At 33.9% G+C, this 16,106-nt stretch overlaps 2 protein-coding genes across 3 annotated transcripts; both read right to left on the bottom strand.

The window, feature by feature from the left end:
• Positions 1 to 1,943: 1,943 nt before the first annotated feature.
• LOC108226011 (sugar transporter ERD6-like 10) lies at positions 1,944 to 7,886 on the bottom strand. 2 transcript variants are annotated; one of them, XM_064079211.1, is made up of 22 exons: positions 7,820 to 7,886; positions 7,530 to 7,675; positions 6,919 to 6,975; positions 6,633 to 6,765; positions 5,423 to 6,524; positions 5,263 to 5,325; positions 5,001 to 5,090; positions 4,832 to 4,891; positions 4,632 to 4,697; positions 4,488 to 4,553; positions 4,256 to 4,331; positions 4,112 to 4,176; positions 3,794 to 3,886; positions 3,628 to 3,708; positions 3,470 to 3,554; positions 3,340 to 3,383; positions 3,175 to 3,237; positions 3,042 to 3,101; positions 2,895 to 2,948; positions 2,612 to 2,668; positions 2,340 to 2,454; positions 1,944 to 2,231 (listed from the first exon to the last, which is right to left on the bottom strand). In XM_064079211.1, the coding sequence occupies exons 5-22, from the start codon at positions 5,582 to 5,584 to the stop codon at positions 2,116 to 2,118; spliced, it is 1,416 nt and encodes a 471-aa protein (XP_063935281.1). In that variant the 5' UTR covers positions 5,585 to 6,524; positions 6,633 to 6,765; positions 6,919 to 6,975; positions 7,530 to 7,675; positions 7,820 to 7,886; the 3' UTR covers positions 1,944 to 2,115. The 2 variants fall into 2 exon arrangements, with proteins under 2 accessions (XP_063935281.1, XP_063935282.1); XM_064079212.1 differs by lacking the exons at positions 6,919 to 6,975; positions 7,530 to 7,675; positions 7,820 to 7,886 and having other exon boundaries at positions 6,633 to 6,903.
• Positions 7,887 to 8,994: 1,108 nt separating this feature from the next.
• On the bottom strand, positions 8,995 to 13,184 carry LOC135147019 (sugar transporter ERD6-like 5). The gene is made up of 18 exons (XM_064079213.1): positions 13,052 to 13,184; positions 12,892 to 12,954; positions 12,646 to 12,735; positions 12,481 to 12,540; positions 12,187 to 12,252; positions 12,042 to 12,107; positions 11,857 to 11,932; positions 11,708 to 11,772; positions 11,095 to 11,187; positions 10,910 to 10,987; positions 10,758 to 10,842; positions 10,625 to 10,668; positions 10,467 to 10,529; positions 10,349 to 10,408; positions 10,208 to 10,261; positions 9,643 to 9,699; positions 9,371 to 9,485; positions 8,995 to 9,201 (listed from the first exon to the last, which is right to left on the bottom strand). Exons 2-18 carry the CDS (start codon positions 12,919 to 12,921, stop codon positions 9,053 to 9,055), a joined length of 1,251 nt encoding a protein of 416 aa, XP_063935283.1. The 5' UTR covers positions 12,922 to 12,954; positions 13,052 to 13,184; the 3' UTR covers positions 8,995 to 9,052.
• Between the last annotated feature and the right edge of the window lie 2,922 nt (positions 13,185 to 16,106).

The raw sequence follows: 16,106 nt of genomic DNA, 5'->3' as shown, positions 1-16,106 counted from the left end.
TTATATCTGTATTTGTTAAGTTTTAAGTTAGTGTTGTAATCATATCAAGTATATGTTCTTTCATACAAATAAATCAGAACATATGAAAAACGTTCCTAGTTATAATAGTAGCAGGATTATTACTTTATCGATTATTACTTAATCGAGATTCGTACAAAATATACACAAGCACATCAGACACAAAGTAAACAGGAATGAATGTAATACCTGAGCAGTAGACAGACCCATGTCTGCAACAATGCCAGCTTCCGCAGCAGATGAAAACCCTGTCTAAATATAATTATAAAAAAACAATAGCTTGAGAGCTCAGTACATAACTCATGAACTAGAGAAGTATACATGCAAGTGAAAAAAATATCAAAAACATACAGCACAGCCAAATGTGACAGAAGCAAAGCTAGCAACAAAGTGCTTAATTGATAGTAATCAATTTAAGTGGGTGTTTGGCACGGGCTTATAATCCCGGCTTCTGAATTATAAGTTAGAAGCACTTATTTGTACAGTCTGTGTAAGAAGTCGATTACTAGTTTTTGTCTCACTGCTTCTACTTATTTCCCAAACACTTTTATCACTTATAAGTCTTAACTTGCTTCTAACTTTTACTTCACTTTTTTACTTTAAGCAATAAGCACTTATTTAAGCTCACCCAAACGCCACTAAGTCAAATTTGTAAAAAGAGTCATATTAACCCTACTTGAAAAGGATTAACAAACTTATGTGATCAGCTCGATTTGTATTTTGTTGTGCAGGCATGATAGATCTAATTGTCAGATTGCGCTCGATTTCTAATTTATTACTCCCTCTGTTCCAAATTTTTGTCTTATTTGACTTTTTTTAGTTAAATTCATCAAACTTTGACAACTATTTATTTTTTTTATTTTTTATAATTTACAAGATTTGAAAAATACATATTCAAGTAGATAAACTTTACTTACTTTCTAGTGGTCCAAATTTTATTGCATCTTTATTTATATTTTATGTGTAATATTTGGTCAAAATTTGATCAAATGACTAAAAAGAGTCAAATATGATAAAAATTTGAGACATAGAGAGTATTTTAAGATTAAGTAATTAGTATAGTGCTATGACTAAAAAACATCTTAAAATATATTTAAATAAAACAAATTTGGTCCAATCCTAATTAATTAGGATCATAAGGGCTAATTTAATAAATTTGTAAGCATTTAAGAGCATCTCCAATAAACTCTTGAAATCACTCTTAAATATAATATAAATTATTGGGTTGTCCACTGTGTGTCTATGGTAGACACGGAAATTCATAAATTTGGTGTGTTTGATTGGTGAGATTGGTGTGAAGGGGGGGGCATCATTATTAAAGGCGTGTAAGCCAATCAAAACAAAGAAAATCTATCAAATTTTGTGCTTATTGTGTGCCCATGGGCATACCATAGAAAAACCATAAATTATTAGCTCTTAGCAATTTAGTATACATTTACTCTAACAATATTCTTTATATCCACTCTTCATTTATTTTTATATTATTAAAAGTACATTGAGCTCGTAAAAAAACAAAAAAAAAGTGGAAAGAAAGAGAGTAAGTGAAACAAACTTATAATAAAATATTAGGTAAGAGCTATGTAGTGGCTCCTATAATTGAGGAGAGAAGAGACTCTCAAGGTCTTAAAAAGTCTCTAGGAGTCTCTTGGAGCTCAAAATTTAGCATGACTCTTTATTTTTTAATTTAAGAGCTCAGATAAAGAGTTTATTGGAGATGCTCATCTAAATATATAAAGAGTCCACTAAATGCAATTCATCTATTGCAGGAGATGGTTTTCAGGACATCGAAACCGACTAGGAATCTAATTCATACAGGAGAACATTGCGAAACTTGCTCGCAGACAATATAGTCCTATGTTGTTAGAATGCATCAGCAGGATGCCGTTGAGGCTGGTCCAGATTTGGACACAGAGCCTGGTCCAATCTAGTTTGCAGTTTTAACTGTAAATTATTTGAGATTATTTCTGCGAAGAATAAGAAACAGCAACATAATAATTCCCTGCTGTAGCATAAATCAGTCACCAGCTGCTGTGGAATTGTACTAGAGAAACACTGTCTATACACATTGCGTAGAGCCTAAAACAGATTTTTCAAAAACTAAATGAGCATTGATGCTTCTATCTCCTCTAATGTTCTTCCTTTTGTTTCTGGAACCATCTTCGCAACAAACAGAATCGTCAGACCACTGAAACTCGCAAATATGAAGAACATTCCTAGAAAATTTACATGTAAGATGACACGAGTACAAGTTTAGATTTTAATAAGTGCTAGTGAATAGTGTCATCGACAAGCATAAACACAAGTGAGGACTGCGGAACTACCTGATGGACTCCATTCCAGTAAAAAATTGAAGATATAGTTAACAATACAAGCAACGAACATCTTTGAAAATGCTCCAAGACTTCCAGCAGAACCCTTAATGTTTATTGGAAGCATCTGAAACAGAAACATGCAGCTTATATTCAACTGAATCATTCTTGGGGTACTAGCAAATAATTTACTTTCTGATTGAAAAAACGAATAATAAGTTTCCTTACTATTTTTCTTCTGACTGTGAACTACCATTTGACCAATAAATTACAAAGATACTTACCTCAGCCATGATAACCCATGGTACAGAAACCGCCGCTGCGTATGATAAAAGATTTACCTGATAACCATGATGAGAGGTTAACCTACTTTTAATATAACCATGGTATATACAAGATGAGATATTTTTTCTTGGGCTGATAATCGTGTCAGGTCTGGTACCAGCAACCATTTGTCTATGTAGATTGTTGATAAAAGAATTCTTTTTACACAAGATTTTGTTTTATTTCACTTTTTGCAACTTAATTACTATCAGACTGAAAATAGTCCTTATGTTATTGTATTACCAGAACGCCAATGAGCACTAATGTGCCGCTCAGCTCCTTCCACGGATTAAGATCCTGCACATGGTGAACCAAATGAAAATTAATCTCTAACAAGACAAAATTAGCAAGGTATGGAGAAGCTTAAAAGATTTATTTTTCTAGATGAACCTGTAAGACAAATGCTACTCCTGCAAAAACGCTCCCCAAGAAAGCCCCGATAAAAGATACCTGCCCCTTCCCGTATAAGTTCTGGTATGACATAAAGTCTGGTATGATTTAAACTAATTCAGTACACTCATACCAGCAGAAGTGGACGTCTTCCTGTTCTATCTAATGAGAGTACACCCAAAGCACCAACCGGAATCTGCATCAGATATGTACATTACTGAGATTCTTGAGACGATGTTATATTTTAATAAAATAATATTTGAATGAATCCTAGTGTGCATTCGAAATTTGCAAGAACCTGAATTATTGCATATGCTGTGGTACCGAGGGTAACTGAAGCACCTGTTATATATTGAGAAACAAATATAAGTTCATTTTCACGCCCAGCAAATTAGCATATGAATGACTGAAAGAGCTTTTGTTTATACCAGCTGCTCTGAAAATCGAACTTGCATAGAACACAAGCCCAAGACTACCACCAAGTGGTAACAATACCAGCGTACCAATTACTACCTGTCCATAGTAAAAATTAAGAAAAATTAAGAAAGGAAGACTAGTATAGATAACAATAGCTTAAATATCTTACAATGAGGGAACGAGCATATTTTTTCTCAAACATTTCCATGAATCTTGGTTCTGAGAGCTGATGAAGAGTTGCAATTGAATCCTAATTGACAAGAAAACCTCATCTCATTATTATGTGTGTAAAATTGGTTGAACGTTACATAATTGTAGCTGAAGTTGATCCATACTCTTATTTCAGTTGCTTCTCCCGTAATATCAGCATTTAGGCCCCTTAGGCGTTGTAGAGTATCTTCAAACTGTATTTCTCGACCAGTATTTGCCTGCAGAGGATCAGTTTTATCTAATAAAGAAATTCCAGAAGGGCTCATATTTTGTTTAATGTCACAACTTTTCCACGATAACAGAAGTGCCAGGAGTTAGACAGCGCTATCTACACTACAACATAATGCTAATTACTCTTAGGCCTCCTTTTTCCCGCTTTTCTGTAAAGCTCACATTCCTAAATTGAAATTAATAAATTATTAAAAGAGTTATACACAACTCACCAACCATCTAGGTGACTCCGGTACAAAATATAACCCCAGCACATGAATGAGAATTGGTAAAACCCCTGGAAGCATAACATTTTCTGGCAATTCATACTGACAACCTCCAACATATCAATAACAGCATATAACCAAATGACTTACCTATTACAGCCAAGGATCGCCATGCAATGAGATTTCCGACAAAAAACATCACAGAAACACCAACATTTAGCATCAGCTGCAGAATTGCCAAAACAAGGGTATGTAGCAAAGTCACTTGTTTAACATATAATTATAGTCATCGGTCTAGTTACCAACTCCTTGAATCATATTTATTGAAAGTAATAAGAACTTGTACTTTTTTAATAGACAAGTTCAATATTGATGAAAGTACCATAACTGCTCCTGAAAATCTTCCCCGGATACTTTTTGGTGTTATTTCAGCAATATATACTGGTAACTGTCTCACAGAATGTAGATAGTTATTTTACAAACCAGAAAGATATGTAATTTTGGGTTAAAGTGTTGCTACCCTCACCAAGAAGGTGAGAATCCCAAATCCAAATCCCAATGACAATCTTCCAAATTGAAGCCACAAAGCGCCCTTTCAACAAGTATAAAACACTCAGTTAATTTAATATATTAATATAAAATCAACTTTCACTCAATCTCGTTTCAATCTTTTACTTTTCAGGAACTCAAGCGAGGAAACTATCAAGAGAAACTATCAAAAATTACCTGTGCAAAAATGATTGCTGACCACCCAATGATAAGTAATATGTCCATCAGCAACATCGTCTGCCACAAAATCATGAAACGGAAAATAGAATCTTTCAAAGTTGGTTTATGCTCTGATAAAGTATATTTAACCCTAGCCCTGCAGTTTTAGAGTGCAGGAAGAGCTTACAAGTTTCCTTCCCATGAGATCTGCTAGCTTTCCACTTGCAATTGCACCAAGCATGCTTCCAAAATTTAAAATCGAACCAAATAATGAGAACTGCATACAAGCAATATACAAAATATTATTCATGCTAAAATATATTATAAGACCTTCCAGTTGAGTTCCGCTAAGTGCTAACACCTTGAGCTTTCCAAAGGTCCGATAACAATGCTAATTCCAGCCTCTAAGCTGAATGAAAGAGAACGAAAGAATGGAATTGTGCAGATACCTGAGCAATAGATAGACTCAAGTCTTCCATAATTCCAGCTTCAGCAGCAGATGTATATCCAGCCTATGAAGAATTATGAGTACTCGACGACTTGGGAGCTCAGCAATTCTCCTATGAAGTAGAAAATGAAACAAACAAGTAAAAAGAAGTAAGAACTTACAGCACAGCCATTGGAGAGAGCAACCAATCCACTAAGAACAGTGCTAACGAGAAGAAGTGGAGTGACAGATGAGCCCATAATATCTTCTTTTCCATTGCTTTTTGTGTCATTTTTAGTCATGGATTTCTTGATAAGTCCTTCTTCCATGCTTTCCCTCTCCATTTGTGTTCAATTTTTAAAATTTGTAGCAATATAAACATTACAAGGCATATATATCAACATGCTTAGAGGGAGGTAGCTGAGATTTGAGGTGGTAGCTGAAGTGACATTTCACCTGCATCATCATAATTCTGTTGTCGACTTGGATATTAAATTCAAGATTGAAATGGTCCATCATTTATAAACTCTTAAAACAAAAATCAGAATGAAGTTGGAAAATTCTCAAAACAAATTTTTTACGAAAAATAAGCGCTTATTGCTCGAAACAAGGTTAAAACCAGCTTAATCACGTGCAAATATGTGCATCTGATCATGGCTACAAGTAGGGAGTGGACATAAAATTGGATGTACTGATACATGAAATATGCGCACATGAGTCTTGGAGATATATTAGTTAAATATGTAAGAAGTCTTTAAATTTGATGGATACGCGTGATTTTTCTTCATCACGATTTATCACCAATATTTCTTTGGCGAATCTGATTTAATTTTATTTACAAGGGGTAACCATGGTCTCACCTTCCTATCAAAAAGAAAACATTCTTTTCAGTCACATAGCAGAAACAGGAGCAGAACTCGAGATCCATATTAGCGGCGGCTAAAATCTAAAATAAAATTTTTATACTGACTTTCGAGAACAAAACATTACTATCTTAAGTTATTAATTCTTTCTGAGGACTTTAGCCCGAGTTAGCCTCCTCCTACCTTTGTCCCTGCTTTCTGTGTTATCACTTTTTGTAAAGACAGAGAATAAATATCCGCTGAAAGATAAGAAACAGCAACATATATAATACAAAAAATAATCCCCTCACTGTTGATCCAAAAATCTAAGTGAGCATTGATGCTTCTATTTCTTCCAATGTTCTTCCTTTTGTTTCTGGAACCGTCTTCGCAGCAAATAGAATCAACAAACCGCTAAAACTTGCCATAATGAAGAACGTTCCTAGAAAATTTAATTGTTTAAGATGTCATGAGTACATAAATGAGATTTAAACAAGTCCCAGTGTGCAGTGTGATCGACAAAGCATAAAGACAAGGACTGTAAAACTACCTGATGGACTCCATTCTAGTAAGAAGTTGAAGACATAGTTAGCACTTAGCAATCCAACCAACAAACATGCTTGAAAATGTTCCAAAACTTCCGCCAAAGCCCTTAATGTTTATCGGAAGCATCTGAAATAGTCCTGCATCTTATATTTAGCTGAAACTAGTCTTGATAAACTAGTAAATAACTATATGCTGATCTATAAAAAAAAAAAATTAACAAGTTACTTGACCATTTTTTTTCTTTCAACAGTGAAGTATATATTTGGCCAACTAATTACAACAGTACTTACCTCGGCCATGATAAACCACGGTATAGAAACCCCCACTGCTGATGACAAAAGACTTACCTGTAGCCATGATATAAAGTAGCTGAGATTTCATATAAAATTCAAGAATATTCGAGATGAGATATTTACTGTCTAGCAAAATGAATTAGTTGTTTTGCCTGGCGGATTGAATTAGCCGTTGAATGAAATTATTTGGTAAATGAATTTTTGTATTCTAACTTGGTATCATAGCTCATTTTAGGGAGAAGTCTCTGGGTTCGAGTCCTCCTAATTCCCATCTGTTTAATTTAATTATTAGTTTATCAGTCTACTGTCCATTCAAAACAATCCTCTGATTGGAAAATCAAATACCAATGTTAGACGATTCATCTAGTCAAACCTCTAAATTGGCTCAATTCTCTAATTATTTCCAAACCTCTAACTTCCAAACAATGTCTTTATCTTGAGCTGATGATCATTTCAAGTCTAATACCAGAAACCAATTTGACTATGCATATTGTGGACAAAAGAAATTTTACACATGATGTTTTTTTTTTGCTTTCAGTGCTAACAATTTAAATAATATCAAACTGACAATATAGTCTTATACTCTTATGTTTTTTAAAACGTATTACCAGAACAAAATTGACCACTAATGTGCCAGTCAGCTTCTTCCATTGATTAAGATCATGCAGAGGGTGAACCAAATGCTAATTAATCTCTTACAAGACCAAAATAGTAGGATACGGAGAAGCTTGAAAGATTTGTTTCCAGGATGAACCTGTAAGACAAGTGTTACTCTCAGTTAATATAATATAGTAATAAATGAAATCAACTTTCACTTAATCTTCTTTTCTTATTTATGTTTATGTTTTAGTCCGTCACCCTGTTTACGACACTCAACCACTCTATCTTATGAACTTACAAGCTTTCGACTTGCAATTGTACCAAACATATTTCCAAAAGATAAAAATCAAACCGTACAACGCAAACTGCAAACAAGCAAAACCATAATTAATATCCATGCTGAGATACAAGATCCCGCTAAGTTCTCCTCCTAACACATTACGAGGGCTTGTAACTTAAAAAACCATAATTCGAGCTTGCAAGTATGTTATTAAAAAAATAAAATAAAAAATGGAATAGTGCAGATACCTGAGCAGAAGATAGACTTAAGTCTTCCATAATCCCAGCTTCAGCAGCAGATGCATATCCATTCTATAGAAGTTTAATGACAACTTCGAAGCTCAGTGATTTACTCATGGAATAAACAAGTAAAAAGAACTAAAAAACAGAGAAAAGGTCCCTCATATCACAAAACCCACAACTGGCCAAATAACAGTGTTGGGAGAAATGACTCAAGATATCAGTTATTAATGTTGGAAAATCCAGCATTTTGATTTTTGAAAGAAAATGGTAGATCGTGTTGTGTTTTGGTCCGAAAAACCCTACAAAACGTAACACAATCTGACATTTTAGGAGTAAAACGATAGACATATCTAATAATATTTTTTGCAAGACCAACCACATAAGAATGATATTTTAACAAATTAGTATATTATCAAAATATTTAAAAACTACCTTTGTTGATCTTTTAAAATGAATATTGAAAATATATGCCTAAAGAAAATTTTGTGCCTATATATTTTTTAAACTTTTCATTTGCCCCTAAAAATTTACTTTTTAGTGTCCTCCTGACTGGTTGGCTTTGGCTATATGTGTCAACATGCTCAAGGTGAGGTAGCTGAGATTATGATGGGAGCTAAAGTGACATTTCACCTGCATCATAACTCTGTTGTCGGCTTGGAGATTAAATTAAAGTCTGGATCCATGTTTTATAAACTCTTGAAATAACATAAAAGTTGACATTCGTTGAAAAATAAAATGAATGAAGTTTAAGAAAATCTCAAAACAAAATTTTCTCCAAAAATAAGCATTTATTTCTCGAACAATAAAACTGAAAAAGATACATAGCATATTTAATTACCCGAAACCTGTCTTGATACTATAATGCATTACCAAAATGCTAATGAATAATATTAGTTAATGAACAATATTAGTTGGTTCAATGTTATTAAATTTTTCTGACATAGTCGGAACTTCGGTATAAGTTAGCCTCCTTATACTTTTGTCCCTGCGTTCAATGTTATTACATTTTTTAAGACATAATATAAAAATTCTCTAGAAGATAAGAAACAGCAACATATATAATACAAAAGATAATCCCTTCACTGTTAATACATAAATTTAAGTGAGCATTGACGCTTCTATCTCTTCCAATGTTCTTCCTTTTGTTTCTGGAATCATCTTCGCAACAAATAGAATCGTCAAACCACTAAAACTTGCGATAATGAAGAGCGTTCCTAAAAAATTTAATTGCTTAAGATGACATATGAGTCCAAAACTGCTGACATTTAAGCAAGTGCCGGTGCACAGGGTGATAGACAAAGCATAAACACAAGGAACGCAAAATTACCTGATGGACTCCATTCTAGTAAGAAGTTGAAGACATAATTAACAATCCAACCAACAAACATGCTTGAAAATGTTCCCAAACTTCCGGCAAAACCCTTAATGTTTATCGGAAGCATCTGAATAGTCATGCATCGTAGATTTAGCTGCAACTAGTCTTGATAAACTAGTAGATAATTATAGGCTGATGTATATATTAAAAAAAAGTTACTTGACCATTTTTTTTCTTTCAACAGTGAAGTATATATTTGGCCAACTGATTACAACAGTACTTACCTCGCCCATCAAAACCCACGGTACAGAACCCCCCACTGCTAATGAAAAAAGAGTTACCTGTAGCCATGATATAAAGTTAGCTGAAAGTTTAATATAAAATTCAAGTATGTTCGAGAAGAGATATTTTTTGACTAGCTAACTCAATTAGTTCTTTTGACTAGCGGATTGAATTTGCTATTGTTTGTATTTAATTTAGAATTATAACTCGTTTCAGGGAGGGGTCTCAGGTTCGAGTCCTCCCAATTCCATCTGTTTAATTTAATTATTAGTTTATCTGTCTACTGTCTGTTCAATGTTGACAATCCTCTAATTGGAAAAACCAAACACCAGAGTATTCATCTAATCAAACCTTTAAATTGGCTCAATTATATAATTTTCCTCAAACCTCTAACTTCCAAACAATGTCTTTTTTTTTTGAGCTGATGATCGTTTCAAGTCTAATACCAGTGACCACTTTGACTTATATGCAGATTACATTTTTTTTTTTTTGCTTTCAGTTATACAAGTTAAATAATATCAGACTGACAAAATAGTCTTATACTCTTATGTTCTTAAAACGTATTACCAGAACAAATATGAGCACTAATGTGCCAGTCAACTCCTTCCATTGATTCAGATCCTGAAGATGAACCAAATGCTAATTAATCTCTTACAAGACCAAAATAAAGATATGGAGAAGCTTGAAAGATTTGTTTTCAGGATGAACCTGTAAGACGAATGTTAATGCAGCAAGAAAGCTCCCCAAGCATGCGCTGATCAAAGATACCTGAAAATTACCTAATAAGTTCTTATAAGACTTAAAGTAATTTCCGATCCACTCTTACCAGTAAAACTGCACGTCTTCCTGTTCTATCTAGCAAGAGTGCACCCATTGCACAAACTGGAATCTGCATGCGAGATGTACATTAGTGAGATATATGTCATATACAACATAAAATAATATTTGAATGATTCATAGTGTACATTTTATATTTTTAGAAACCTGAATTATTGCATATGCTGTGGTACCAGTGATAACTGAAGCACCTGATTTGAGAGAGAAATATATGTTTTCAGATTCAAGCCCAATTAATTAGTGTATATATATAAATGACTGAAGGAGCCTTTGTTTATACCAGCTTTTTTGAAAATCAAGCTTGCATAAAACACAAGCGCTTGGCCGCCACCAAGTGGTAATAATATTAGTGTACCAATGACTACCTGTACGTAGTAAAAATTAAGAAAGCACAACTGGTATATATAATAAACAATAGCTTGAATTTCTTACAATGAGCGAACGAGCATATTTTTTCTCAAACATTTCCATGAATCTAGGTTCTGAGAGCTGATGATGAGTAGTTGAATCCTGATAGATAAATAAGCCTAATTTCATCATTATGACTGTAAAATTTGTTCAAATTTCAAGTTAGTATATTAATTTCACACTAATTGCAGCTGGAGTTGATCGCATACTCTTATTTCTGTTGCTTCTTCCGTAATATCAGCATTTACTCCCCTTAGGCGTTGTAGAGTATCTTCTAACTGTCTTTCTCGACCAGTATTTGCCTGCAGAGGATCAGTTTATTTCATAAATAATTCCAGAAGAAGTGTTCAAAATTTATTCAAGAGTAAATTATAAGACGGCGGCTAAATATTACTCATTTTGGCAATTTGGTGGCTGAAATTTCAAATTTAAAATGGGGTGCTAGACATTACATTAATCCTACGAAAATGTGGCTGAGGGACTCTTTTTTGAATACAAAGAGTAGAATTTTTTCTCAGAAAAGTGGCCCTTGGCCATTTTTTGAAACATAAAAACAATATCTGGCCAATTTATTGCAAATTTGTAACTACAGCCAACGAATTGCTAAAAGGGATAAAGTTTGGCCACAACTTTGTAATTTACTCTTTTATTTAATGTCAGAAATTTCCACATTAAACAACAGAAGGGCCACGACTTAGAAAGCACTATCTAAACTACAACATAATGCTAATTATTTTTAGGCCTCTCTTTTCCGCTTTTCCAAATATTTCACCTTCCTAAATTGGGATTAATAAATTATGGAAAGAGTTATACACAACTCACCAACCATCTAGGTGACTCCGGTACAAAAACTAACCCCAGAGCATGTATGAGAATTGGTAGAACTCCTGAAAGCACAACAATTTCTGGCAATTATACTGACAACCTCCAGCATATCAATAACAGAAAAAAACAAAAAACAAATGACTCACCTATTACAGCCAAGGTTCGCCATGCAATGAGATTTCCGATGAAAAACATCACAGAAACACCAATATTTACCATTAACTGTAGAATTGTCAAAACAAGGTTATGTAGACTGTAGAGAAGTCAGTTCTTTCACAGCAATATGAACCGCTATTTTGTTAAAAGACAAATTCAGTATTGATGAAGGTACCGCAACTGCTCCAGAAAATCTTCCCCGAATATTTTTTGGTGAGATTTCAGCAACATATACTGGTAACTGTCTTGCAATATATTAAGAATTAAATCAAAAACCTGAAAGATTTGTAAATTTTAAAGTGTAGATTTGCTACGCTTACCAAGAAGGTCAGAATCCCAAATCCATATCCCAATGAAAACCTTCCAAGTTGAAGCCATAAAGCACTCTTTCAACAAGTATAAAACTCTTAGTCAATAGTAATATGAAATCAACTATCACATGATCTTGTTTTCTTAATTGTGTATGGTTTTAGTCTGTCACCCTGTTTACGACACTCAACCACTCTATCCTATGATAAACATACATGTTTTTTTCCGATGATCAAAAAAAGCATGAAACTGTTTCGCAAAATAAAAAATACCAGCATAGAAAGGAAATATCAAAGGCGAATTACCTGGGCAAAAATAATTGCTGACCACCCAATGATAAGTGATACGTCCATCAGCAACATTGTCTGCCACAAAATCATGCAATACAAATTAGCATCATACAACCTGGTAAATCTAACTCTAGTATATTCAACTCTAGCCCTACAAGTTAGAACGAAGGAAGGATTTACAAGTTTCCTGCCCATGAGATCTGCTATCTTTCCACTTGAAATTGCACCAAACATACCTCCAAAATTTAAGAGTGAACCGAATAAAGAGAACTGCATAAGCAATATACAAATTTAAAATCATGTTAAGATATAATATAGGACTCTGCACCTTGAAGTTTTAGAAGGCCCAATAACTTAGCAATCCTTAATTCCAGCTTGCAAGTACAATATTATAGAAGCAAAGAAAGAATGGAATAGTGCAGATACCTGAGCAATAGATAGATTCAAGTCTTCCATAATTCCGGCTTCAGCAGCAGATGTGTACCCAAACTATAAAATATTATGAGTATACACCAACTTGGGAGCTCAGTAATTCACTTAATACAAAGTATAAAATGAAAAGAAGTGAAAATAATGAAAAACTTACAGCACAGCCATTGGAGAAAGCAGCAAGCCCAGAAAGAACAGCACTAAAGAGAAGAAGTGGGGTGACAGATGAGCTCGCAACATCATTAATTTTATTTACAAGGGGTAACCATGGTCTCACCTTTGTATCAAAAAGAAAACATTCTTTTCATTTACATAGCAGAAGCAGAACTCAGAGATCCATATTAGCCGCGGCTGAAATCTAAAATAAAATCTTTATACTGACTTTTAAGAACAAAGCATTACTATATATATAAAGTTATTAATTTTTTCTGACTAAACCGGGACTTCAGCATGAGTTAGCCTCCTCCTACCTTCGTCCCTGCATTCAATGTTATAACCTTTTTTAAGACAAAGTATAAATATCCGCTGAAAGATAAGAAACAGCAACATATATAATACAAAAAATAATCCTCTTACTTTTGATACAAAAATCTAAGTGAGCATTGATGCTTCTATTTCTTCCAATGTTCTTCCTTTTGTTTCTGGCACCGTCTTCGCAACATATAGAATCAACCAACTGCTAAAACTTGCCCTTAATGTTTATCGGAAGCATCTGAAATAGTCCTGCATCTTATATTTAGCTGAAACTAGTCTTGATAAACTAGTAAATAACTTATGCTGATATATAAAAATAACAAGTTACTTGACCATTTTTTTTCTTTCAACAGTGAAGTATATATTTGGCCAACTGATTACAATAGTACTTACCTCGGCCATGATAAACCACGGTATAGAAACCCCCACTGCTGATGACAAAGACTTACCTGTAGCCATGATATAAAGCTAGCTGACATTTCATATAAAATTCAAGTATGTTCGAGATGAGATATTTACTGTCTAGCAAAATGAATTAGTTGTTTTGACTAGCGGATTGAATAGCCGTTGAATGAAATTATTTGGTAAATGATTTTTTGTATTTTAACTTAGTATCATAGCTCATTTTAGGGAGAAGTCTCTGGGTTCCAGTCCTCCTAATTCCCATATGTTTAATTTAATTATTAGTTTATCAGTCTACTGTCCCTTCAATCGTTGACAATTCTTTAATTGGAAAATCAAATACCAATGTTAGCGGATTCATCTAGTCAAACCTCTAATTTGGCTCAGTTCTCTAATTATTTCCAAACCTCTAACTTCCAAACAATGTCTTTATCTTGAGCTGATGATCATTTCAAGTCTAATACCAGCAACCAGTTTGACTATACAGATTCTGGACAAAAGAAATTTCACACAAGATTTTTTATTTTTTTTTGCTTTCAGTGTTAACAATTTAAATAATATCAAACTGACAAAATAGTCTTTATACTCTTATTTTTTTAAAACGTATTAACCAGAACAAAAGTGACCACTAATGTACCAGTCAGCTCCTTCCATTGATTAAGATCCTGCAGAGGGTGAACCAAATGCTAATTAATTTCTTACAAGACCAAAATAGTAAGATACGGAGAAGCTTGAAAGATTTATTTTCAGGATGAACCTGTAAGACAAATGTTACTTTCAGTTAATTCAATATAGTAATATAAAATCAACTTTCACTTAATATTCTTTTCTTATTTATGTTTATGTTTTTGTCCATCACCCTGTTTACGACACTCAACCACTCTATCTTATGATAAACATACATGTTTTTCTGCTGATAATCAAAAAAAGCACGAAACTGTTTCGTAAAAAATAAATTCCAGCATAGAAAGGAAACTATCAAAGGCAAAATACCTGGGCAAAAATAATTGCTGACCACCCAATGATAGGTGATACGTCCATCAGCAACATTGTCTGCCACAAAATCATGCAATATAAATAAGCATCGTAGAGCTGGTTAATCCTTAGATAAAGTATATTCAACTCTAGCCCTGCAATGTTATAATGAAGGAAGAACTTACAAATTTCCTGCCCATGAAATCTGCTATCTTTCCACTTGAGATTGCACCAAACATACCTTCAAAATTTAACAGCAAACCAAATAAAGAGAACTGCATACAAGCACAATCTAGAACATATAGGACTCTGCACCTTGAGGTTTTATGAGATAAAATAACTTAGCAATCCTTAATTCCAGCTTGAAAGTACAATATTAAAGGAAAAAAAGAGAATGGAATAGTGCAGATACCTGTACAATAGAAGATTCAATTCTTCCATAATTCTGGCTTCAGCAGCAGATGTGTACCCAATCTAAAATAATTATGAGTACACAACAACTTGCGAGCTCAGAAATTCACTTACGAAGTATAAAATGAAAAAAAAAAAAAGTGAAAAGCATAAAAAACTTACAGCACAGCCATTGGAGAAAGCAGCAAACCCGGTAAGAAGAGTGCTAAAGAGAAGAAGTGGGGTGACGAGTCGAAACCTTTCTATCCCCACACACACATGCCTTAATTACTTCCTCCTATAGTATGTAGATTTTAGACGAGTCTAAACCTTTCTATCCCCACATACACATGCCTTAATTACTTCTTGCCTATAGTATGTAGATTTTGGATGTGCTGTCATATCAACTTGAAGTACACCAGTCTGTTAATTTTTTAGGATCTGCAGCATTGCGTGATAAGAGAGTGCGTCACAAAACTAAGATATTTAGCATATGTTTACGCATATCACCACATTCATTAACCATCTTATCAAAGTTCACAGTAAACAAGAACCAATCGCAGAGTGCATATACTTGTGCATTAGACAGGCCCGACTAGTAAACGAGAAAGAATGTACTAAATAACCTGAGCAGTAGACAGACCCATGTCTGCAACAATGCCAGCTTCAGCAGCAGATGAATACCCTGTCTAAATACTATAATTATAAAAATAAAATAAAATAGCTTGAGAGCACAGTACATAACTCATGAACTAGAGAATTACACATGCAAGTGAAGAGATTATCATTATCAAAAACATACAGCACAGCCAAATGTGACACAAGCAAAGCCAGCAACAAGAGTGCTGAAGAGGAGGAATGGGGTGACAGATGAGCCCAAATTAACATCTTTTCCGTCGATTCTTGTGTCATTTTTGGCTGTGCTTTTCTTGACAAGTGCTTCTTCCATGCTTCTTGTACTTGGGCTTTCA

This window comes from Daucus carota, chromosome 6, assembly GCF_001625215.2.
Source record: "Daucus carota subsp. sativus chromosome 6, DH1 v3.0, whole genome shotgun sequence".
In the NCBI taxonomy this organism is placed as follows: Eukaryota; Viridiplantae; Streptophyta; class Magnoliopsida; order Apiales; family Apiaceae; genus Daucus; species Daucus carota.
The sequence above is the reverse complement of the archived record's forward strand: the minus strand, read 5'-3'. Positions and strand labels throughout refer to the sequence as shown.